This window comes from Drosophila gunungcola (genome assembly GCF_025200985.1).
Source record: "Drosophila gunungcola strain Sukarami chromosome 2R unlocalized genomic scaffold, Dgunungcola_SK_2 000030F, whole genome shotgun sequence".
In the NCBI taxonomy this organism is placed as follows: Eukaryota; Metazoa; Arthropoda; class Insecta; order Diptera; family Drosophilidae; genus Drosophila; species Drosophila gunungcola.
Window position 1 is genome coordinate 487,016 of NW_026453176.1, and position 24,400 is coordinate 511,415.

Here is a 24,400-nt window from a genome sequence, read left to right on the forward strand (position 1 = left end):
AGTACAGAAAAATTAATTTTAAAAACCTTTAAATAGTTAAAATACTTTTTGTTTACTATTCCATTTAATTGTTTCCACTTTTCAAATAGAATTAAATAAACTAACGAATTTCGCACTTTCTAACCGGCTTGCATCCCAACTTAAAAGCTCCCAAATTAGCTTAGCATTAATTTCCCACACAAATATGGCCCGAAACTGTTCTAAGCATCCTTCAGCGTGTGATGATCCCAATGAGCCGGAGGCCTGAAATTCGAGTGCCCTCCGCAGTTGTACTTGTATAATTGGGGTCCGCAGTGAACTGTTGATGATGATGATTTGATATTTTAAGGGCCACACTCGTGTGCAACACAGCGTATGAGTGATATGCGCACAAAGGCGCGTAGCGAGAATCAACTTTTTGGCCAACATTAATTAACGAAATTTTCGTCGAAAGCCAACTTGGCTGGCAATGGCAAAAGCCCTAACAAGTTGACTGCACTTTATGTAATTTTCCAAAAGAAAATCAACTTGAAACTTCCCCAGCCATTTTCCCCTGCCTTTCGGTGTGTGTGTGTGAGTGCGTGTGTGTGTGTGAAAAGTTTCGCCGTGCATTTACACGTCTTCCCGCGACGGACGGGTTTCATAATTGATGCAGAATTCCGGGTGGGCCGGGGATTAGGTGAGCAGCTAAACAAAACTTGCGAGAAATGCACGCATGGCCAAAGTTGAGAGATGTCAACCGAAAGTGTTAGGCAAATTAGCAGCGGCGTTGACGTTGTCACGCTCCGCATCTCCGCATCTCTGCCATTGGATTAGGTTTCGGGGCCAAGACATGTCAGCCGAGTTGATGGGATTAGCTCAGGGCGGATTATGCTATGGCCAGCCCAAAATCCGGAGCAGAAAGAGTCTCCTGTTTGAGCACACTGAATTGATTAGATTCCCCCAACGACAGGCCTTAATTGAAACTTTTGGATGCATTAAAAATGCAATCAGCACAAGCTCCGCCGGCAGCAACAAGAAATCAAGGCAGAACCCACCTACCTCCGCCCCTACCTCCGCCCCTCCCCGGCACCCATTAGAGGCAAGTCATCAGGATGGCTGGATGGCTTCCACCTCGAGCAGTCTCGATTGCCAACATCGCATCGTTTGCGCATACAAATTGCAGACAATATGCGGCTTAATTACTACTAATTGATGCATACAAAAACTTAAGATGTCTTCCGCATTTAATGACATATTTCAAACGCTGCAGCAGCAAACAACAACAACAGGCGGGCTGCGACGACAGCTTGAGTTACGGCCCGCAAAGGATGCTGCCAGTGGATCCTTTGCCATGCCCCCCATCCTTCGGCAAAACACCGCCAATCCCTCGCATTCTCGCATCTTAATTACCGCTAAAACACAAGGCTGCCGTTGAAGTTGCCGTTGAAGTTGCCGTTGCTGTTGCTGTTGCCATTGCCAGTGCATCGGATCCCTTGTCTTTCCCTTCTTGCATATCATTAATAAATAAATCAAAATTCTACGCGAGTAGTTTGCATCCTAACGGCTTCCGTCCTGCTAACAAATTAGGCAGATAAAAGCCGTGAGTTTCGCACTTGCCTAATAGACAAGAACCACCTGGCAGGTGTCTTCACCATGTGCTTTTTCAATTTACCTATACTGCACTGACGGCACTGCAATAATGTTTTGCCATTACCGCAATTAGCTGTAATTAAGACCACGACAGGGCAGCAATTACGCCGGATAGCTAAGCTAATATTCCCTTAATTAGTTAGACTTAATGTAGTTAGAGCTGTCAGTGACGGGATTTTCCACTAACCGGACCTGTTTTCCATCTCTCGCCCATTAGATGAACCCACCATCAACCAGGCCACCACCAATGTGGTGGACGGCATCGACCTGGACGAGATCAAGGAGTTCGCCAAGGCCTTCAAGCTGAGGCGCCTGTCGCTGGGCCTCACCCAAACCCAGGTTGGCCAGGCCCTGTCGGTGACCGAGGGACCCGCCTACAGCCAGAGTGCCATCTGCAGGTGAGATATGCATGGACGAGCTATGCTAGTCTAGAAATTAAGTCATAAGTCACAAGGGTAATAAATCTAGTTTAGAAAACATTAACTTTACTTTAACTCGAACCTTAAACAGTAGTTAATGATTGAATGACAATCTGATCTTTAAACAAAATTTGATTTAATATCCAAACTTAATGGCCGAAAATCTTTGTAGGTCAAAACTGTATACGTCTTAAAACAATTTCGAGTTAAAAAACTTTGCCCTTTTTTATAAAAATGTTAAGCATTAAAAGAAGCGAAGAAAAAATTACCATTTCGGCTGCCTTTCCCCTTCAGCAAATCGTGTTTCATTATATTTTTCTCAACAATATTTTTTGCTTAAGTCCACATATTTATGTTTCCCTAATTTGTTTTTCGTAAACTTCTGGAACCAATTTTCGAAGAGTGCCAGGACATTTTCTAGCAAATCTAAAAAAAAAATGCTAAATTTACCACGAAAAACAGACAACAAACCAATTAAATGCTAAATTAATTTTATTTATTTTATTTGTTTATTTTTTCGATTCAAACGCCAACTCTATCTAACTCTCTCTCTCTCAACATCGAATGTCGAATGCCACCCACCGCAAACTGAATACTGAATGAATATCGAATAACAAATGCCTATTATCGACTGACGAATGCCAACTATCGAATGCAAGCAGTGCACTCGCTGCGCAGATGTACGCCGCTCAACTATCGACGCAGCAGCAGAACATGTATGTTTGCCTCCTTGAGGGTGTGTGTGTGAGCTGTGTGTGTGGTGTGTGTGTGTGTGTGCAATCCAAGAGAAACCTAACTAAAGTGCAAGGCTCATTAAACCTGTTCATTTCGCCATGTATTTCTTTTGTTTCACATTTAATTTGCATAAATGCGCTTCCGAAAATTGGCCCAGGGCATTGCCAATGAGCTTCAGGGCAGCTCAACAGAAACGAAATGAACCGAAATATGTCTCTATTGAACGATTAAGGAGGAGCGTACCCGTACCGAAAGAGAATGCTAATTGACAATGTCCTGGCACTTTAGTTACGTTTCTTTTGCGTTTAATCGGGCTTGCACAAGCCCATCGAGCTCCAGAGATCAGCGATCTAATTCCATACCATAACCCACCCAAAACCGCAGGTTCGAGAAGCTGGACATCACACCAAAGAGCGCACAGAAGATCAAGCCTGTGCTGGAGCGCTGGATGAAGGAGGCCGAAGAGAGGTGAGAGTATGGAGGAAGTTCCACGCGCCGTTTTCGCCCCTGGTTGGGCGCCAAATCGCAATAAGGTCGACTAACTTGCGTTTCTCTCATCCCCCATATAGCCACTGGAACCGCTACAAATCGGGCCAGAATCATCTCACCGACTACATTGGCGTGGAACCATCAAAGAAAAGGAAACGGCGTACATCCTTCACGCCGCAGGCTCTTGAGCTGCTAAATGCGCACTTCGAGCGGAATACGCACCCATCGGGTGAGTGGTAACTTTCAGTTACAAGAAGTTAAGGGCAATGGAACACCTCCTAATCATACATTTCCCCCCACATAACAGGCACCGAAATCACCGGACTGGCCCATCAACTCGGCTACGAACGCGAAGTGATCCGGATCTGGTTCTGCAACAAGCGACAGGCGCTCAAGAACACAGTGCGCATGATGTCCAAGGGCATGGTATAGGGCCAGGGGCCCTTGTAAATAGCTGGCCCGTGTATATAGCTAGGTGTCTAAGTGAGAGTGTGTTGATATGCGTGTGCGTGTGCGTGTGAGTGAGAGTGTGTATTACAGTGTGATAGTTGTACAACACCCTAGAGTTTAGCAGTTAGGCCATGTAAAGTAATACTGTGTGTCATAGCATTTACAAAGGACATCGGCTTACGTAAGCGAACCACAACCCGAAACCCAAGAACCCAATCCAATTGAATATTTAGCCATCTAAGTAAAACTACTTAACACTTATCATATCCCAAATAGCCTAAAAGTAGTCTAAAGTCCCCAAGGCAGACTTGTGCAGTTTTAGGCCAAATTTTATCACATTGATGTGCCATTCCAAAATAAAAAGAAGAAAACGAAACCAGTTCATACCACGTAACAAATTACATACTAAATGTTTAAAACCATTTAAACCAAAACTGCATAAAATCTATGTACGACCCACACAGTCTAAGGAATTTTGTAGAGCTCGTAAGCGATGAGTAAAAATATTTGCATTTAATGCGTTGGCTAAAATTGTATACTGAAATGAATCTGATTTCAAAAATTTATAAAACAAATTATAACCCTAGCAGTTAGCCAGTTCAGACTCGAAAACTAAGAAAATTCTATATGGTAGCACTCAAAACGAACAAAAGCAAGCTATAAAGACAGCAAATGTTTAGAATAAGCAACATTATGTAGCAATTTAACAAATTATGATTGAAAAGAAACGAAAAAATATTTCAACTACGAAATTTAAATGGTACATAGCAAGAAAACAGCTACAACTGAACAAATATTTAAATGATTGTAATAAAAAAATACTATTTAAAAAATTAAAACAAACTTGGTTTTATTTAGAAACGAATGTTTCTTAACACAATCGTACCTTACAACTATTTGACTATATCACAAAAGACATCTGTTTCTTAAAATGGCCTTAGATTAGTGAATTGATTTTGAAGGTAAATGCTTTACCTTAGGAGTTTTTTAAGTTCTTGAGTGTAGTAGAAATTAGTCTCCAATCGGATTAAATGGCTTTTGGAAACAGAGTCGAAAATGTAAATGGCAAGAAAATGAATTGGCTGTGATTAACAGATTCAGTCACTTAGCATGACCTCCAAGTTCTTTTGCTTCTGCCAAACGCGGTACTCGATGAGGCCATACCTGTTGAAGAAAATCAGCGTATGTGGATAACAAATCTGGAAATTTAAAACAGAAACTCACCCAACACAGCCCACCAACATGACGACCGTTAAAATCACCAATTTGGTGGAGGTGCAAAGCTGCGAACTGATGACGTAGCCGATTACGGAACCAGTGCTTTCCCACAGCCGAAAGTTGCTATAAGCGGCAATCAGGTGGTTCGGAAACAGAATGCCATAAAAAGCTGCAAGTAAATATAAGTTAGTGACCAAAACTTTAAGCCAAGTTCAAGCTCGGGCCTAGTGGATGCACCAACCATTGACCACCACCAGCCAGACTCCATCGCAGATGCCCCAAATGGCCGCAAAGGCGCAGTAGCTGAGGTAGTCACCCTCGCGGGCCTCCCAGCTGTACATGTAGGTGAGCAGGCAAAGATTGAGCACCGCACACAGTCCGGCCAGTGTGACTCGCCCGATGCGCTCCACCAGCGCACCTGCGATCCCGGCGGCCACCGCATTCGCCACTCCAAAGCAGATCATGGCGAACCCAATCCGCGAGATTCCCCATCCGCAGGCCACAAACGAACGGGTGAAGTCCACGGCCAGAAAGGCCTCCTCCAGACCGATGAACATCGTGATGGGCAGCATCAGGATCTGGCGGCGCTTGCGCAGAAGGTTGATGGTCACCGTGAGGAGCTTCAAGCCGGACATTCCATCGCCAGTATCGCCGCGTTTGACCCCATAGCTGTAGATAGGCAAGACACAATTAAACTGTTAGAACTCAAATAAAACACTGCATTTACAAAATATTTAAGAACAAAAGTTAATTTAGGACTTCACACAATTGTTTATTATAAAATACATCCGCTCAAAAAAAATAAAATCTTTATATTGTCATTTCTTTTGATTTGTTAAAGAAAATAATAGAAAACCTAACATTTATATAATGTTTTCAAGAGTTCACTGAATAAACAAAACAATAATTCAAAATATTCGCAATTTGAAACAACTATGTTTTTGATTCAATTTTACAAATATATTTACATTTAAATAAAATTAAAAGGACTACTTTTATTGTTTATTTTATATTTTGAGAAAATAGATTTATTCAAGATTATGCTAACATTTGTCTAACAAAGGCTTTATTTTGAAGATCATTTGGAGAAGTTATTTGGAAAAAACTGCACTTGCTTCGGGGGAAATTTTGTTTTTTAAATTCGGAAAAAAATGTTTAATTAATTGTTTTACAACGGTTAAGGGGAAGTATAAAGATTAAATACTTAAATACAAAATATTTAAAAATAAGATAAACAACATTTTTACGATTAAATAAATGAAAAGCTAATTAGTGAGAGTAAAGAGTACTTACCGCTTGAGGGAGCTGACGCCGAACACCATCATGACCACGGCGGCTGCCATGCAGGCGAGGAAGATGGAGTTGAGCAGCTGGATTTGCTCGGGAGCTGGGGGCACCAGGTTGGGATTGGCCTCGGCGCCAACGCCTGGGCAGAAGCGAGCACCGCACAGCTCGGCCACCCTGCTCCTCTCCAGCTCCCGCTGCAGTTCCAGGGCCGAGCTCTCATTGGCCGGCGATTGCGTGACCGGAGCACTCAGGGTCAGAACCGAGGAGGAGATCAGGTTGCCCCACACCTGGGCCATCTGGTAGAAGATGAAGAAGAGTCCGAAGAACCGGACGGTGTTCACATCCTTGCGCGACTTGTTGCCCCGCACCTGGGTGAGTGCCTCCGAGACGGTGGAGAGGTAGGTGCACTTGGAGCACCACAGCGGGCCGCCGCCGAAGCCCACCATCAGGGCGGCCGGAATGAGGGTCTCGAACCTCGGGAAGAACTGGGCGGCTATGTAGGGCATGTAGGCGAACAGGGCCAACGCCATGGTCAATCGGCAGCCGAACCAACTGTTGATGAGGTAAAACACAATGAGGAAACGGGGGGCATAGGTGGCAAGTGGCAAGTGGCACATGCTTAGCAGGCGGTCATTTATTTCGGGCCCAGGGCCATAAATCTAAATAAATCGAGTTAACTGATTAAAGTTGCCTGAGCCAGCAGTTCGTGCTCCGAATAAGCCAAGTGAAGCGAGGCTCGCTATAAATTAGCGATTTGTTTAAATGTCAGACGTGGGTGGCTGGCGGCCCCCCAAAGGGGATACATTCGAAAATAGGGATATCGGAAAGGCAGGATAGCAGGACGTTGGCAGGGTACTGTGCTAATCCAAGGACTTCCTGTTGACATTTTTACAGCCAAATGCGCTCGGAGTCACACGTTTTCGGGGGCGTCTGCTGACTGCGCTTTCGTCGTTGTCACATCTGCATAAAATACCCATAAAAACGCCGCCCGACAATCACCGAAACTTTTATGGCATGCCACACGTCGCGAAGTGGGCTTATCCTCTCGCCGAACAAAAATTGGCAATAATGCTAAGAGGCTATATTTGAGTGCTGTTTTGATTGTTCTTTAAACCATCTATCTTGTGCATCTTGCTTGCGTACTAACATGGGGCTTTTCTATGGGCACACAGTCAGTATTTCAGCATTGCTTGCAATTTAGTATTCAATTGACAGAAATTATTTATTATTTTTCTTATCTTAATTTATGACATCTATTTCTAACTGAATTTACTAGTTAACTTGTGGACAGAAAGGATGCCAAAGCTACTATAAAAGTATAATTTAATAAGTTGGTCTGCCAATAACATCTACGATAATGCACTGCATATTGTGAAAAATATTGGATTTAAAAATGGGTCCAATTTTTTTAATTTTTTTCAATTAAATTAAATGTTTACACTATTAAAATCTATTCTAAAAGTATTATATTTAATATTGAAAACAAATTTTGTATTGAAACTAAAAGCAGCACAATATAAAAATCAATGGAAATTATATTTGAATTGAGAATAAAATACTTTAATAATTAAAAATATTTGTTTATCTATCAGAGTAATAATGTTCTGTTACCAATTCAATGCAGGAATTTATTTTATAAGATAAAACAACAATAGTAGACTTCGTTAAGGTTTGCAAAAAATTCGTGCAATACAAAAATATAAGAAACTTATCTTAGCATGCCTGAATACTGAGTTTTCGTTTTTACACCTGGTATTTGGTAGAAAAGCTATTTGAAAAAAGTAGCATTTAGTGTTTTGACTTAGGATGCATTCCATATTTTTCAAACATAAAAGCGGACAAATTACCAAAAATGTTACCACTTAATGCGTTGATCTGGAGTAGTTTCTAAAGCTGGATTCTAAACTGGATCACCGAAAAACAAGTGCGAAACTATTTCACTCACCTAATCACGGTCATCGGCAGGAATATGTTGGACAGTATCAGCGAGCCATAGATGACTGCCAGAGTGGTGGTTCCGAGGGCTTTGTCCGCGTTGACCGAGCTCTGCAGATTCGATGTGCCGTGGAAGGCCGTGAAGTGAATCATGAAGGCCAGGCCTATCACCACCACGTTTTTGGTGATAATGAAGCTCTCGTTTGGCTCGTATTGGCGCTGATTGAGTTTGTTGTCCCCGTTGACAGTGGCCGTTGTCCCAGACGAGTTCCCATTGCCATGGCCGTGGATATTGCCATGTGCAACATTGCTCTCGAGCGCCAGCTCCTCGTTGTTGGTATCCGACGTGTCACTGGGGTAAACCATGTCCAGTGCGGGGTCAGGGGTCAGCAGGCCCTGCAAGGAAACAAAAACGGTCGTTTGGTATTCTGACGGCAAAGTGTAGCATAATGCTGGCCCATGGATAAGGATGTGGGGATGGGACATGGCGTTTTAAACTTCGACAATTTGAAAGATAACAAGAAAGGAAGCAAACTTCGGCAAGCCGAAGTTCACATACCCTTGCAGCTATTGCAAAATTAAATATTCTCGAAAACATTAAAATTATGATTGACTTGCGTGTATGCTTACATTGAAGCTATGATGATTTGCAGCTCAATTATTTGATAGTTCCCATGGCAGCTATATGATATTGTTTTCCGATTTTAATAAAATTAAAAGCGTAATTCTGAACTGTCAAATTATTAATTAATCAAAAAGAACTTCTAAGAAAAATTACAAAATAAAAAAGAACTAAAACAAATTAAAAAACACCAAAATAATAATTTTTTTTATTATTTTTTTTCCGATTGTTCCTATGGATCCGGCTCGTTCCGAATTATATACTACCTGCAATAGAAAGACAACTTTTGTGAAAAGTTTCATGCAGATAGCTTTAAAACTGAGAGACTAGTTTGCATATAAACGGACGGACAGACGGACAGACGGACGGACAGACGGAAGGACAGACGGACATGTTTATCGACTCTCCTAGTGATGCTGATCAAGAATATATTTACTTTATAGGGTCGGAGATGTCTCCTTCACTGCGTTGCGAATTTCTGACTGAAATTATAATACCCTCTGCAAGGGTATAAAAATGGCAGCAGATTGTGTTGCTTAAAGCCTGTTCATGTTTTTTTTTCAGATTGGATTTTGTTATTCAGTTGGCAGTAGCTTAAGCGTTTATCCCATTTTCTGTACATTGGATTTTAAAAGTTTATTTTAGTTAATAAACTAATTCGTTGTGGCACAATCACTACACGTTCGTACATGGTCCAGCCCATCGATTTGTCTTATCACTTTTCGCAGAGTCTTCATAGGGGCTTTTACTGAGGGTGTCTTGGCCTAGGTCAAATTGAAATTGCACTTTGTTGGCTGCACCGGAAAATGGCTTATTTGTTGAGGGCCTGGAAGTGATTTCGGATTCAGCACTGATACGCCGATTTCGAAGCCATTCGGGCGAAAGGCAGAACCCTTCGTTGCTCGCCCGCTGCTTTGATTGCTCACTCAACTTCACAGGATCAGCTCTAAGTTATTCATATCGCTCTCCGTCTCGGCCATACATTTTCGGGGCTTTGGGTTTCGCCTTTAGGGCAATAAGCCCACTGCCAATGCCGCTGTGCCACGCCCACACATATATCCCTCCAAAAAGTCTTGCGGATGCTCCTCTGCCTCAAGGACACTTGCGCCAACTTATAATCCTTTAGGCAGCCTCACAGCACGAACTCCGTCTGGTTTTCCCAGAATTTATGCCTGTCTACGCCCAAAGGCGTGGGCGAATGCCACAAATAGGGCGAGGAGTGCTTGAAAACGTTTCAGTGACTTTGTTTGCATTTGATTTTCCGGCCATGCCAACGACACTTTATGAAATTTTACACCTTTGATACAAAGTTAAAGGTCTGTTTGCCAACTTCTGAGTGGCTTCACACCGAGCCCATACCCACGGCCATTGTCTTGACTTAATGTAAATCGCTGGCAGTACACAAGCCGATTGAAATGTTGCCCCTCCTTCGGTTTTGAAGTGGAAATTGATTTTGCATACCTTGCGGCGCCCTGTGAAGCGTTGCCAAATTAATTGGCCCCAAAGTTGAGTTCGTCATTAGCCCAACCGCCGATTTTGATAGGGCCCCAATCGAAATCGGAGCCGTAAATCAGCTGTGAAAGCAATTATCCGAGTACTGGGTGAAATTTCATCATTTATCATACGCAGTGTGGTACGAGCCCCAATGGCTTGCATGCATTATGGGCCAGTGTCAAATGCAATTCTGCATAATTCCACCCACAGAGATATGCAGTCCGCTGCCCTTATCAGCTACCCAGCAGGCAGCAGGGAAAAATTGTTCAAATTTTGAAACATGGCCTGGCCCATAAAAATGAAACTCTCTCAATTGCTTGTTGACAGCCCTCATAAAGGGAGGAGGTGTTGTAGGCCAGGGTTCCAATACAGACTCCCACCTAATGGTGGGTCAACGAGGAGCTTCATCGTTCATCATCTAAATGAAAATCTGGCATAATCATCAAAATGGGCGCAACCAAAATGCCCAGCCATTTGTTTTTAATGCACAACCCCCCTCGACACTCGACACTCCTTCGAAGGACGCCAGCATTAAACGGAAACAGGCCCCAGGACATGACGTTGGCTCGTTAAAGACCATTCCGGCTTTACATAAAATGCGAAAGAGTCCACTGGGCTGGGCCTGATAGCAACGATTTCGTCGTGCCTTGACTTCTGTTTTATGTGGCTGACCAGTAATTTAGTTAAATTATTGCCCCACAGATGACAGTCAGTCTGCCTTTTGGGGAAAGGTTTGTGAAATTATTTATATCTAATAGGTACCTATATTCACATTGGAAGTGGATAGATGCTGGCCCATAAATCTGCCGCTCAGAACTTCAATTTGCATTCGCTCAACTTTGTTTTCCATTTGTTTAGACTTGATAAATCGACTCCAACACATGTTGAGGTTCTTGTTTACATAAAAAGGGAGCAATGACTCCCTCCACTTACCTTGCGCCCATCCAAAACTAATCAATCACTGCCCCCGAAAAAGGGAAAACTCGCATATATGTTGTGGATATGTTGGGCCAAACAAAAAGATTGACTTATGGCGCTGACACACAGCAAATAAACACGGTCGAATCCTGGTCGGAACAACTTGGCACTTAGCCGCACATGCTGGCATCGTCAGGCATTAATGCCTTGCAATTAACTTTAGATCAATTATGTAGCAGCGGAGTCTGGAGCTTAGCCCGTTAATTAGGCAGCAAGCCGCTTGAAATGCCCAAGTGAGTGTTTTTCCGGAGAAAGCGAACGCATCGGCTAGCCACAGGCGGCAGTTTTCGATTAGGATATTGGAAAGTTTTGCCGTCAAAGGTTATGTCATTCGCTCAGACCGAATCAGCAGTTCCCTGCGAACAATGCCATGACAACCATTGATTTTCAGCTGTCATAAACTATCCGATCTCCTGCAATCCATGGCAAAAGATTGTACCTGGCTTTTATGACGCCCTCAAAGGGTTAACAATGCACCGGAATCCACGGAATACGAAACTATTGTGTCAGTCGAACTTTATGCCCCTCAGAGAAATGCAAAACTGGAGGCCACAGGAACGGGAGAACAGGCGAAATGAAAGAAATACAACGCTTGGCTAAAAATGAAATACAGTATTAATGCTTGCCCAACGCTGGAGGAACATAAATCTTACTATGCCGCCGGGCAGGAAATATTTTTATGGCCCATTTCTGGTCCGGAAAAGAACGTGTTTTTACGACCGTGCATGTGGACTCCAGCAAAAAAAATTAAATTAGTTAAGTCTACTCAGATCCTGAAGACAAATTTCCCTTGTAGCTTAATTAAGAAATGCACAATAGAATGGTAGCTTGGATGAACGGAATGCAACTCGCATTTAAACACCCATTCAACCCAATCTTCTGATTGCTAAATCATTCACTGCTGACCATATACCACTTCCTATTGACGATAATCAGACGAGAATGGCAATTGGAAACAATGGAAATGGGGCCAGTTATGTTGAAAAGGCCATAATTTAGCTTATGTCTTTCGTGAAGCTTTAAACGGCCTTAAATCAGCAAACTCTTTAACAACGCTTAAACACTCTCGGCCGACAGAAATCAATTCTGCAGGCTGTCAATCATAAATGTATAATGTCATCAGGGCCAATAAGTTTTTTTATGTGCACACCCCAGCCTCAGCCCCCGATTAAACGATGGCCCAGTTATTTCGACGCGACGTTGGTTTTTATGTGGACGAGTGCGTCAAAAGTTTGGCCCAAAATTTTGGCCATATAAAAATAAGCACAGCAGCGTAATGCAAACGTAAACGTTTTCATTACTCCAGCGGAAGTTCGGGGCCAATAAAAATGACAATAATAACAACGGCGGTGGGCTGAATTCGCCACCCCACGACCATGCATATGTATATATGCGTCCCTGTTCAATCAAATCACTTCTACTTTCACTTTAATGCTTTCCCTTTAACATAGCATTCGTGTACAGTGATTCGGCGGGCTAACAGTCCTGTTAAAAAGTCCCCTCTTGCAACAGTCGAAATTTAACAGCTTAAGAGAGTTACCACTTAACAGAGCTACTCGATTCCACTGATATCCCATTGATAAGAATATTGGGGAATCCATCAATTTGATGGATGGTCAGCGCATTGAGATAGCAGATAAATTTAGCCCAGGCACACAAGTTGAAAATAAATTTGCAGAGAATAATTGGTAAGTTTCCAGCGATTTAGAAGCCTCTGGGTAAGACCAAACGGCTATTACACTTTGAAATATTCACCATTTTTCAGTTAAAACTAACTATATAAATTTAGAAGGCTAAAAATGATTTATTTTTAAGTGTTAGTCAAGCCCGGGTTTATTAATTAACTTAAAATACTATTTTAAGTCTGCATTACTAGTGCAATTATTTTTTTATGTGTAAGCTCTTTGGATGTTTTGTATGCCTTGATCCTCATCCACATAGCTGCAACATTGTGGCCACATTAATGAAGCTGGCTGAAACTTTGGATGCCTTCCACCTTAACTAATTTTCACTCTTTACAGTCGAGCAGATGCAGCAACAATGTGCACAATACAGAGCCCAAGGTGTTGGGCGGCGGGAAACTCCAGGTGGTGAGCTCTCATAATGCAGTGCTAAAGTGCACTGAAACGGAAATGAAGTGGCACACACACCTCGGTTATGTGGCCAATAACTCTTCGCCGTGGCTAAATGTCAGGACCCGACACACAACACACACGACGCCTTTCGACTGCTAACAACAATCTTCAAATATTTATTCACTTTTCATCGGCCGTGCTCTTGGGACTCTGTGTTTGCCGCTTATTTCCGCTTTGCCACCTCCTTTCCGCCCCGTTCCGCCCCGTTACGCCCTTTCCGCTTTGCCGCCCCTTTCCGGTTGCCTTGTCTTTTGGCGGCAGTGTGTGAGTGCGTTTTCCGTCCGCTTACTGCACTAAATGCATGATTGTATGAGTGCACTTGTTGATGTGCTTGATTTTCCACTTTTCTGGCTATTGCGTTTGAGGGCATGTGCTCAACTTTGTAATCAACTGTAAATAGTGCGCTCTTTTCGGGCAGAGCATGTATGCAAATCAATTTGCAGAGCTTGGTGTCTTAACTTGTGGGTAAACAAAACAAGGTTAACGACTAATCCCATAACAGATTTATTTTTCAGTTTTTGGGGCCAAATTTTGTAACATGAACTCGCACCTAAATTGTTGCCATCCAGCAATCAAATTTATGATTAACAATGCTCGATTTTAGTTATTAAAGAGATAATTTTAGCTTGATATTTTGTTAGCTTAGACAAGGTCTTCATTTGTCTGGACATTTATAGCACAAGCATTTGCATTTTAACAAAGAGATTTGCTTCAATAGTAGCAAACAGAAGCTATTGTGGCCTAATTTGTTACCCCCTCTGATTTTGCTTTGATTTATTTTGGTTTTCCGTGTCGATTTCCTAGTCAATCTGGATACCATCACTTTCGAATGCAACTAACAATAAACTCCAATTCGGGAGCAGCCAATTCTGTGGCAATGGTTGTGAAGCCAGCAGAAAGCCACAAATACTATATTGAATGCCCAGACCCCTTGATCCGAAAAGTCTGGGCTCTTGATAAATGGTAAAATATGCACGATCAAAAGTAAATGCATTAGAACGTGTGGGAAGTGCTGGTGGCTTTTGATGATGCAATTTTCTGAATGATTTTCACCACCGACTCCGGCACCGCCCCCCTGCATTCTCACGATTCGCTGGGCAAGTTAAGCACGGTATTACGGTTCCATACAGTTTGCAAATGTTATTTATTCTAAGTGAGCAGCGGTGCCGTCGTTCCAACGACACTCACCATAATTTATTTAACAAACAAAACGATAGCATAAATATGCATGTGCAATATGCTGCACGCTGGTAACCCTGATAAGCCAAGTGAGGCTGGTGAGCACCAACTTCACTGGTCTGCATATGTTCACACTTTACCGAAATAAATGTTAAATTAATCGAATTAATTCGAATCGCTGATTACTCCCAGCTCTTTCAGTATAAGCTGACAAAAACCAACTCGTTAAAAACCAGTTTTGCACTCGTGTTATTATATACCATGTCTCAAAAAATAATTAGCTATTAAATAAAAAAAATTAAACAAATTGTTTACTTTACAGTGCAATGACTAAAAGTCATTTGTTTTTGGATACGACCACATATTCTTATTTGGTTGGACGCGATTTGATTGTCTTAAGGATTTAGAAATTATCCCTAAACAATATGGCGCTCATCGTTGTTCTTTTTTTCGTGTAAACTAGTGTAAATAGTTGCAGTAGTGCAGGAACCACCCACTTCTGCTCCACTTTCACCCATCCAACCAGCCCCGCAATTTTACGCTTCCGCCGAGCATTTTAACAGTATTTCTATGTAAATTGAAAAATTTAAGCTTTCTGGGAATTGCGTTGTGTTTTGTATTTTAATTAACAAAGATGATCAGGATTTGGAAAACGATAATTGAAATTGCGCAAAGCTAATTAGGGTCTAAGCATATGGCCCCAATTAATAATGAAACCCCAATTAGTAATGAAACTTGACCAGAATCATTTCTGTACAACTGCTTTTTAAGTAGGAATTACATTTAGCGGTTTCAATGACTCTATCAAAATTTTACATTTTGCCAAGTCCGTTTTCAATTCTCACCCTGTTTTTTAAGACTATCAAACGCCATAGATGTTTTTGGTACAAATAATTGTTTTTAAACAATCTTTAAATCTTTAAGGATGCGCGGCACTTAAAACTTTTAACGTAATTACAATTTTTCACTTATTACTCCAAGTAAGTAAAATTTGTAATTTTTCACATAAACATAAACGCGAAAAAACAACTAAGCTGAGTAACGGCAGCTATAGTTTTTATTCTGTGGTATAATGAATTAAAAAATAAACAACTATTGCGAATTAAACCAAGAACATTCACTTTCTGGTTTTACTTTCTATGCCGACAAGTAAATGAAGCTTTTGACGGACATTTACTCTCACTTCGGACCCGCATTTCAATTAACATAAAATCCCATTTCCATATATATTTTCTGTTCAATATTTTCCCTTCCGGAAAAAGGCTTTTGCCTCCGGTCTCGATTAATTCGTAAAAAATGTTTGACCAGAGCGTCAGCCGGAAAACTAGCAGGGAAATCGAACAGGAAATGGAAAAGGGGGAAAGTCAGTGTGAAAGCACGGGAAATCCATATGTGGTTAATTAGCGCAGAAAGTAATGGAAAAAAAGAACATTAATAAAAAATGTATGTCATTGTCTTCAACTCATGTGGAAAAAGAAAATCGAAATGGATAGGGTTGAACCCATTTACAATTCACAAACCGTGAGACAAACACAATCTGGTTTGTTGTGTTTTACACTTATTCCATAATGGGAATTCTTTAGTCGCAACACCGAATGAATTTACACGTGGGTGTTTAATTAATTAATTTTATGGCTATTTTCTTATTGACTGTTTACTTCATGACTTTTAATTAAACCTTTTTGATATGTCTGTTGTCTGTTATTTTCAATTGAAATGGGAGAGCCACGGTGTACCAAACATTTTCTGTATTTAAACAACACTCCGCGCTTTACTTTTAAACTAATTAATTTGAAAATCACCAAACTGCACAGCATTTACCTGCAATTAAATTTTGCTTACAAATTTTCAACGTTCACTGCTAGTCAATTTCCTAACTTGGTTTGACGCCCAAAAAAGGAATTTAAAATGTGTCTTTTTGAACTGAACTGAACCGTTTACGAGCGCAATTAAAACTAAGCAAAAATCCCATTCGACCAACTTCTAAATATGAAATGGAATGGAAATGAACTGAATGCGACAGCAGCAACAGGTTTGAGCTCGCCGATCTCGGTTTGATGCCGCTGGATTTGCATATATCAGTTATTTCAGATGTTTCAGCTCTCCACCAATATGGGATGTGTATTTTATAGCCGTCTTACAAGAAACGTGACGCCAACGGAGGCTTGTCAAGGTTCTAATTCCGATGCCAAGCTGGCCGCAAGTCTGCGGTTGACCACCAGATGCGGTGGCATCTTCACTTGGCAGAAATTTGATTATTATTGTTAATCATACGCCTCGTTGTCCCCGCATCTTGACTTACCCACTGATTCATGTTGTACGAGGCGAGCTGCTAATGAACCTCGTTTGCATGTCGAGGAAGTGTAATGAACGACAAACACTGTCGATTTGATTTAGATAGTCGCCGGTCCTTAAGCAGATACATTAATTAACTTTTCATCGAGTTGTGGAGTGTTTGTTAAGTGTTCAACACGTTCCCTTGGCAGTCGTTAATAATGTGGTCCAAAACTGAACTGGCATCGAACTCTCGTCCCAATTACGCTGAATTTTCTCCACAGATAAGGTTCGATAAGGGAACATGATGTCGCAAGAGGTTTGAGATATAACTTAAAAAACACGGCCAGAAATAAATTATTACAGACAGAGACCAAAAATGAGTGATCATTTTCACTGCTCTAATTTGTGTATGCACTCATGCTAAATTAGTGTAACCGTGATTTATGCTAATTACCCAGCAACCGCAGACTGCAAATTAGTTGATACCCGAAATGGAATTCATATTTAAATCCAGGGATTGGGGGAAGTTCAACAGGTAAATTCCCCCGATGTGTCACCAACTAAAACTGGTTTAAATTCTGTTTTTGTTTGTTCTGGCCGCTTGCACTGCAAACCACAGAGCAAGTAAAACGCTACACTCGATTTTAAATCGATCCCCAGCCCCGAATCGGTATTTTGCATAAGCCGCTTACGGACTCGCTGCCCGAAAACCGAAATCCAAACATCAGCTCGGCTTGTGGTCCATGGCGCTTGTGGTGATTTGGCCAAGTATTAAAATCACGTACTTGTACCCCAGTTGGCTGACACCTTTCACTTGACCACTGGCTACATTTCTGCGCTCTCGGTTAGCAAATGTGGCTCAGGGTCACTCCACCACTCTGCTTTTATTTCGCCGACGCCCTGAGTTGACTCTTTTGCCATCTGAGTTATGAATGCAGCCCAAGTCATTTGCTGTCAAACCAATAGACTTGGATTCGTGCGGCTATTGACATTGATGGTGTGTCATGAAATGCAATTTTGCTGATTAAATATGCTTAAATGGTTAGATTAAGGTAGTACAAATCAAGTTAAAGCAATTTGCCGAATTTGATAGAGAAATAATATTTACAAATGTTTATTGGCTGCTCATGGGCAAATTGAACCAAACAAATCATTGCTTAACGTTTCTCTTAGTTATTCCTTGACCAAAAGAATTTTCCTCATCACAACCATTTAATTTTGATAATTAATTGATGCTCGTTTCTAAACCAGTGAATAATTCAAGGGTCCCCATTTAAACAATGCCAGCAGCAATTAAAATATTTACAAGCTAAATAGTGCTTATACTATTATGTGTTTGCACCTGTTTATCCACTGTAAGCATTTATCCAGTACGTTAGATTTAATAAATTAATTTTACAGCTTAGTTTCACAACATTTGAATTCCAGCATTTGTGCAGGTGTTTATTTTCTGCCTTGTTAAATTAATTGAATGAGCCATCAGCATAATCCCCAGCTTCGTTTTGTTTGCCCGCGGTTATTGATGCTTGACAAACAAGAGCGCGTACGGTAATGCAAAAATCATCGAACTGAATTAAAAAAATATTTTGACATAAAAAGATGCATACAACTGGATGGTTATTGGATTTGGGACATATTTGCTGCCTAGTTTTTATGCCGAACACCTTTATTCACAAGCGTTTTGTTTTTAACTTCAAGACTATTAAAGTTAAAGTTTAGAATTGTATTCCAAATTTAAATGGACGAATTTATTCTTACATTTAATAGCATTAACAGCCATTTCGAACAGTTTAACTGCAATATAATAACATACCATCCACATTGCAAAGCTTTTTTAGCCAATACGAATACCATATTTTTGGGACAAAGCTCTTAACGTCTTGAAATTTACTTAAGCTTTGCCAGTCAAAAAGAGTTTGGCATTTCAATAAATTAATATAAAATAATCAAATCCTTGTTAGTAATCACTTATTTTACAATAAAATTATACGTAGGACTTTTATTAAATAGGTTTACTTATTAGGTTTTGCTCCAGAAATGATCGATGTCGATCATTGTAAAATTGGTAAAAAATTTTATTTAATACTATAGAATTCAAAAGAGATAAAAATAAAGGTAATTTAAACAAACTTTAAAGCCTTAGGCCAACACATTACAAAGACTCTTAACGGCAATAATCACTATAAATAAATTTATTGTGGCATAATACAATTATTAAATTAATTTTTTTTGATATCTTAGGGTAAATGTATGATGTTGACTCATCTGGTTTATTACAAAACCACAAAATCGGATTAAAATATACAAACTATAAAAGCAAGCGATATTGAACTCAATTAAAAATAACAAGCTTTTTACCAGTTTTCTGCCTATATCATTTTTTATGTACAGTTCTGCTTATGCTTAAATTAAATTATTGATTTCCTAACATAAGCATTCCAAGAATAACCGTTACTTGATCATTACGGGCGTGGAAAGATTATCCAAGTTGAACCAACTAGTGTTTAGTTTTTGGCTTAAGAAAAAACAATTATACTAGACAAAAATACTACATTTTTTAAATTAATTTTTGTATGGAGTTTTAAGAGGACAATGTCAAGCAAGCACTGCAAATATAAATATTTGACTAATCTATTAGTTCTTGATTCATTCAAATGGATGCCACAATTCCCTCTGCGCTTAACCCTTCAATAACATGAGCATAGCTGTGCACACGGATCCATTAATTTCAATCCAGCCATGTAGCATTATGTTCTGCTTGCTAATAACAAATAATGGGCCACCAAATATGCACATCTGGATGCTAACTGCCCTGGGTCCAAGAGTAGAGTTCAGCTGCCAATCAAAAGCTCATACATAATTCAGATGCAGCTCTAATCAGATAAAACAATTAATGGCAATGGTGGAGTGTTCAAATCGACCACGGCCGTGTGTTTTCACTCAATTAGACAAACCCAAAAGGGTTTTTAACAATTAAAATGTGTTAGCCGATTTTAGCCTCGTTGTAATGTGGCCAAAATAAATTGTTTTCTAAAATTTGCAATTTTCCCCGCTTACAAAATTTTGCTTTTAGCCAAAATGTTCATCAAATAATTGCTTAGCTCTCTGTGTGGCGTAAAATGTTTTATTAAAGCTCTACGATAAATGCAATTAAGTTTACAAAAACTAATTGAAAATTCCGTTGTAAGCATTTCGAAAACTGAACTTAAATCCAGCAAACTCATCCCCACAGGATGACACGGCGGAACTCCTTTAATTAGATTATTAAGGACGACCTTAATGTACAAAAAAACTTTAACATGCCTCTCTTACACATCCACCATTTGGTGGAAATTTAATTAAAAAACTTTTGGCCACTCGAGGGGAGGCGCAGAAAAATCTGTTTGTTCTGCAGCCCGACAAATAAATCTTTATGGATTAAGCGGACCGCGTGGTGTTGTTGTGGCCCCTCGTCAAAGAATTTACGGGAAAGCTTTAAAAACTACTTTGTTTGTAGCGGCGAGACCTCGAAAAAGTTTGGCGGTGGGTCCCAGAAATGAAAATGATAGAGCCCCGATCCGAGGACGAAGATGGCGAGGCTTATAGCACGGATCCATCGACGGCCAAATGATTTATGCGCCTGGCCGAAAACTTCCAGCCAAGCGTGTGTAAGCCAGCCGATTTTGTGCCAAGCTGCTGCTTTTGGTTTAATGAACTCGAATGTTAATAAATAAATTTGTCAATGGCGGCCAGTTGGGGCGGAGTGGCGGAGAGGCGGCAGAGGTGGAGGTGGAGGTAGAGGTTGGTTCTGGGTTATCTGCTGCTCGCAAGGAACATAATGAAACGAAGATGAATGGAAAATCGACCGTTGTTGGCCAGTTTAATTTGCCGCTGAGGGCAACACATTGCCTGGCTAATGAGCTGCGATGAATGGCAGCGAGTCCTGGGCCCCCGAATGCCAAAATCTCGACGAGCAATCGGGCCGGGGCTCAAGCCGACAAAGGTTTCGCGAACACTCATTGACATCGAAATTGTCGAACAGCTTAAAACTCCCAGTGCGCGGCAAATTACACAAAAACGGGCTAATTAACATTAATTGGAGGGTGAACTCGACTTGGAATGGAAATTGATCGGATAATGGCTCGAATCTTTAACGTGGCAGACTTCATGAAACCCCACATTTTTAGTATGCCATTTCAACGTGATTTAATTTGATTTCTCTGCCCTTATGAGCGGATACACATGCAGCGGGATTTTACTGCCGGCTGACCAATCGACTCGGCTCATCTGGGGGCAATCAACACATCATCGAGGCGGGAACCATCCCTGACTCCGAGTCTTGGCCCTGGCCTCCTAATGGCATCGACATCCCTATTATCCGTATCCTGCTCATCATCAAGCCCTGGCATTATCGTTTGTTTTGATAGGTTTTTTGTTCGCTCCTCCGGCGGGATAATGCTCCACACACGCTCTCACACACGCTTCCTGCTCTATGACGGCCAGCTTGTTTGTTGTGCGGGGCAACGGCAGCGGCAAAACAGATTCATCATTTTCGTTATCCAAAACCCGTGGACTGCCTACAAACCCGGCGTACATCCCCAACATTGTCAGGTGCTTACATGCGCCCAAAAATAGACGAATGCAGATTGAAATTGATGGCCCGGTCGTCGGCTTAGCTCCCCAGCCATTTTCTAAATGTTTAAGTTCTCGATTACACGACAAAAGCGGCTTTTCGGCTATTCAGCATTCCAGCAGCATGGATTACGATTACTGACAGGTGGAAAGTGAAAGTGAAAGTGCTTACCGGTTGCACTTCAAACTGCGATGAATAACAAAATGTCGATAGGGTATCGGCAGAAACATTTGATAAATTAAGGTATAGACTGCCATCCGAAGCCTCTTTGGAGCTTAGCTGATAGAGGGTAAAAGCATGTAAAAAAGGTTAACAAGAAGCTTGGTATTCCATTTACTTTTAGAAGCAGAATCAGCTTAGTTTCGCAAGGAAAGGTATTTTGGATTTTTAGTTAGCCTTTAACACTTTATCGGTCTTAGCTTAAATTTTAGCTTAAATTTATTGCACCTTTTTTTTGGTAGTCAGTGCCTACAAAAACAATAAAAATTCTTAATTATTTTACAACAGAAATGGGCCCACTAGAGTAGTAACATATAAAATCAAATCAAAAGATTGAGAATTTGTTGCCTCTGGTTACAAAAAAGGACCCACTCGTTTTTGGCCCGTGTTGTGTCTCGAAATAATTTGCGACAAGCTGAATTGATTGCATTGGCAACAAGTGGGCTGGCAAAACCCCAAATTGCTCATCGGTTGTGGCAACCAGCACCCGTTATCCTTGTGCCTGGCACACGTCAACATCGGTTTATATCCTTGTTTTTTTTCGTCCCCAATGCCAAGTAGTTTTCCTCCCATTTTTCCCCCTCGCTGTCGCCAATGAACAAAAAGCGTTCTAATAATATGCCATGCTCGAATAGATTTGGAATTGTGCTGCTGATTTTTCCATATCCTGTTTGCGGTTGTGTGGACTTGTGTGTGCCTCATGTGAGCGCTGTTGCGAAATGTGATTTGACATTGTTATCGCTGCAATTCTATTGAACGTTTGCTTTCATTCTGGCGACTAATTGAGGCACTCGATGTTTATTTGAAAAGATATCTGGGAAATTTCCTATTCAAATTAACTATCTAGGTCTCTTTTCGTATCTCCATTTAGTTTTCGCTGTCCACGTCCGAGAACTTTATACAAAATTGCATTTATACTTTGCTTTACTTTACTTCCCTTTCGCCATAGTAATTTCTCCCTTTTTTTCCGCTCATAGCAACAAAGTTTGCCTGTAAAAGAAAATCCTTGATAAATTGTCACAGGCAAGGGAATTTTTATCATCAGTTTTTGTGCAACATTTAACTGCATTCGTTGAATGAAGCGATTTCATTTCTCTTGTTTGATACCAAGTATTTCTGTACGGCATTTTTCCTAAGTCCCTGGCCAGCAGGGTCTGTGGAATTGTTTAGCGGATTTGGGTCAAGTTAACATCGTTCCGGGAAAATGGGACAAGTTGTACAAGTATTCCGGCCGCTTGTCATTTGCATCGATAAGCGGACCGGACCCACTGCCTCAGCAGTAATAACAATACGTTCAGTAAGCCGAATAATAGCAGGCAAAAAACATTGAGAAAAAAAGTAGTTGAAACGCTAATTGGCAAGCCACATTTCTAATTAATAATCATTCTGTAGTGCGATTTCGAACTAATTTAAACTACGAATGTAACACATAATGGTTGCCTAACAGTTATTGTTATTCCCAATAATGGGATAACGATAGTAAAGTCAATGTCCTATTAGCTTCCACCAACAATGTAGTTATTAAATATAATTTGAAATATAAAAATAATCATTCTTCGTATAAACTACCACGATTGTAACAAATAATTTTTTTTAAATTTGTTGATTTAGTGCTTCATTCCATATTATTAACAAGAACAAATCGCAGAATACATTTTCAACAAAATAGCAACTAGAAATTATAAATTTATAATGTTTTATTTTGGTACTTTTAAGTACTTTTTGATTCAAAAACAGTTTAATAATGTGCTTCTGCTGTTTGAGTTATTTATGCATTCCCCATTTGTCCAATTTCTTCATTTGCTTTTTTTTGAGTGCCCAAACACACACAGTCGCAGGCAGAGAAAGCAATTTGAGTCCTAATGAGCAAAGCGACAAACTCACTGGGAAGGTCAAGTCTTTGTCCTGCCGATAAAAAATGATAAGCCAAAGGCGAGGCAAACGCGAAAGTGAAGGCCACAGCTGGTGGCCAAAATCCCGAGGCGGGGGCAATGATACGTTTTAGTACACTGTTATACGCGTATAACAGTGCGGTGTCGGAATCAGACATTTGCATGCGGGGCGCGTTCGCAGAGCTGAGTTCTTTTATGTGGCCATTTGGGCGCCCTAGAGCTGTTTTTATATATTATTTTCATACATTTTTATGGGCTAGTAAGCAAATTGTCGGGGCGTGGCATGGGCGCACTCCACAGAGGATTTTCATGTGCAGGCCGATGATAGATTCGAAAGTGAAATAGTGTAATTAATTTTGAAGCTTAGTGTCAAGCGGATGAGGGGTATGTGAATCTCGCAAATGACGGCAATGCTTTAGCCGCAAATTAAATTGAAAGCCTTCTTTCAGTAATCTCGAAAATAGAAGTGAAATCCCGGCAAAACTGAACAGAAAAAACATCTGAACAACCTGCCAACTGCCGACTCATTGTGCGTCAAATTAATGACAAAGTAAAATCCACAAAAAGCAGAACATGAAGCTGAGCGAGGAAAGTTTGCGAGCATGACAAAGAGCTTTCCAAAAATGTGAAAATCGGCTGCGAAGCGGTAATTCCACAGTAGTTTACCCTGCGCACAGGTTCTCAAAAGGTATATAAAAATCAACTGTTGTTTGCCTTTAAAATCTCCACTTTGTAGGCAATTAATTTTCGTTTCTTATAACCATTTTATGTAGTCTTAATGCAAAAGTAATGAATTTATTATCAAATAATGTCTTCTATTCTCTTTCTCAAATCATATACAATTTTTG

General features: G+C 40.7%; 2 protein-coding genes across 4 annotated transcripts in view; one reads left to right on the forward strand and one right to left on the reverse strand.

The window, feature by feature from the left end:
- The window catches only part of LOC128256877 (alpha-protein kinase 1), a 76,378-nt gene extending 71,884 nt beyond the window's left edge, over nucleotides 1-4,494 (forward strand). Inside the window, 5 exon segments of the mRNA XM_052987580.1 lie at nucleotides 1,829-2,009; nucleotides 2,693-2,746; nucleotides 3,150-3,233; nucleotides 3,335-3,483; nucleotides 3,562-4,494. Coding sequence (XP_052843540.1) covers nucleotides 1,829-2,009; nucleotides 2,693-2,746; nucleotides 3,150-3,233; nucleotides 3,335-3,483; nucleotides 3,562-3,686 — 593 coding nt within the window. The 3' untranslated portion in view covers nucleotides 3,687-4,494.
- Nucleotides 4,495-4,528: 34 nt separating this feature from the next.
- On the reverse strand, nucleotides 4,529-17,027 carry LOC128256887 (UNC93-like protein). Of its 3 annotated transcripts, none has more exons than XM_052987592.1 (6): nucleotides 16,855-17,027; nucleotides 8,155-8,540; nucleotides 6,216-6,761; nucleotides 5,164-5,591; nucleotides 4,929-5,091; nucleotides 4,529-4,868 (listed from the first exon to the last, which is right to left on the reverse strand). In XM_052987592.1, the coding sequence occupies exons 1-6, from the start codon at nucleotides 16,864-16,866 to the stop codon at nucleotides 4,802-4,804; spliced, it is 1,602 nt and encodes a 533-aa protein (XP_052843552.1). In that variant the 5' UTR covers nucleotides 16,867-17,027; the 3' UTR covers nucleotides 4,529-4,801. The 3 variants fall into 3 exon arrangements, with proteins under 3 accessions (XP_052843552.1, XP_052843553.1, XP_052843554.1); XM_052987593.1 differs by lacking the exon at nucleotides 16,855-17,027 and adding an exon at nucleotides 16,374-16,523; XM_052987594.1 differs by lacking the exon at nucleotides 16,855-17,027 and adding an exon at nucleotides 16,395-16,499.
- Between the last annotated feature and the right edge of the window lie 7,373 nt (nucleotides 17,028-24,400).

What these genes read in the sequence shown, in the direction of transcription:
- LOC128256887 (XM_052987592.1), bottom strand. An exon ending in CTGCCGATGACCGTGATTAG is followed by an intron (nt 6,762 to 8,154) that starts GTGAGTGAAATA and finishes CCTCATCAACAG; the next exon opens with TTGGTTCGGCTGCCGATTGA. An exon ending in CTGGCTGGTGGTGGTCAATG is followed by an intron (nt 5,092 to 5,163) that starts GTTGGTGCATCC and finishes ATTTACTTGCAG; the next exon opens with CTTTTTATGGCATTCTGTTT.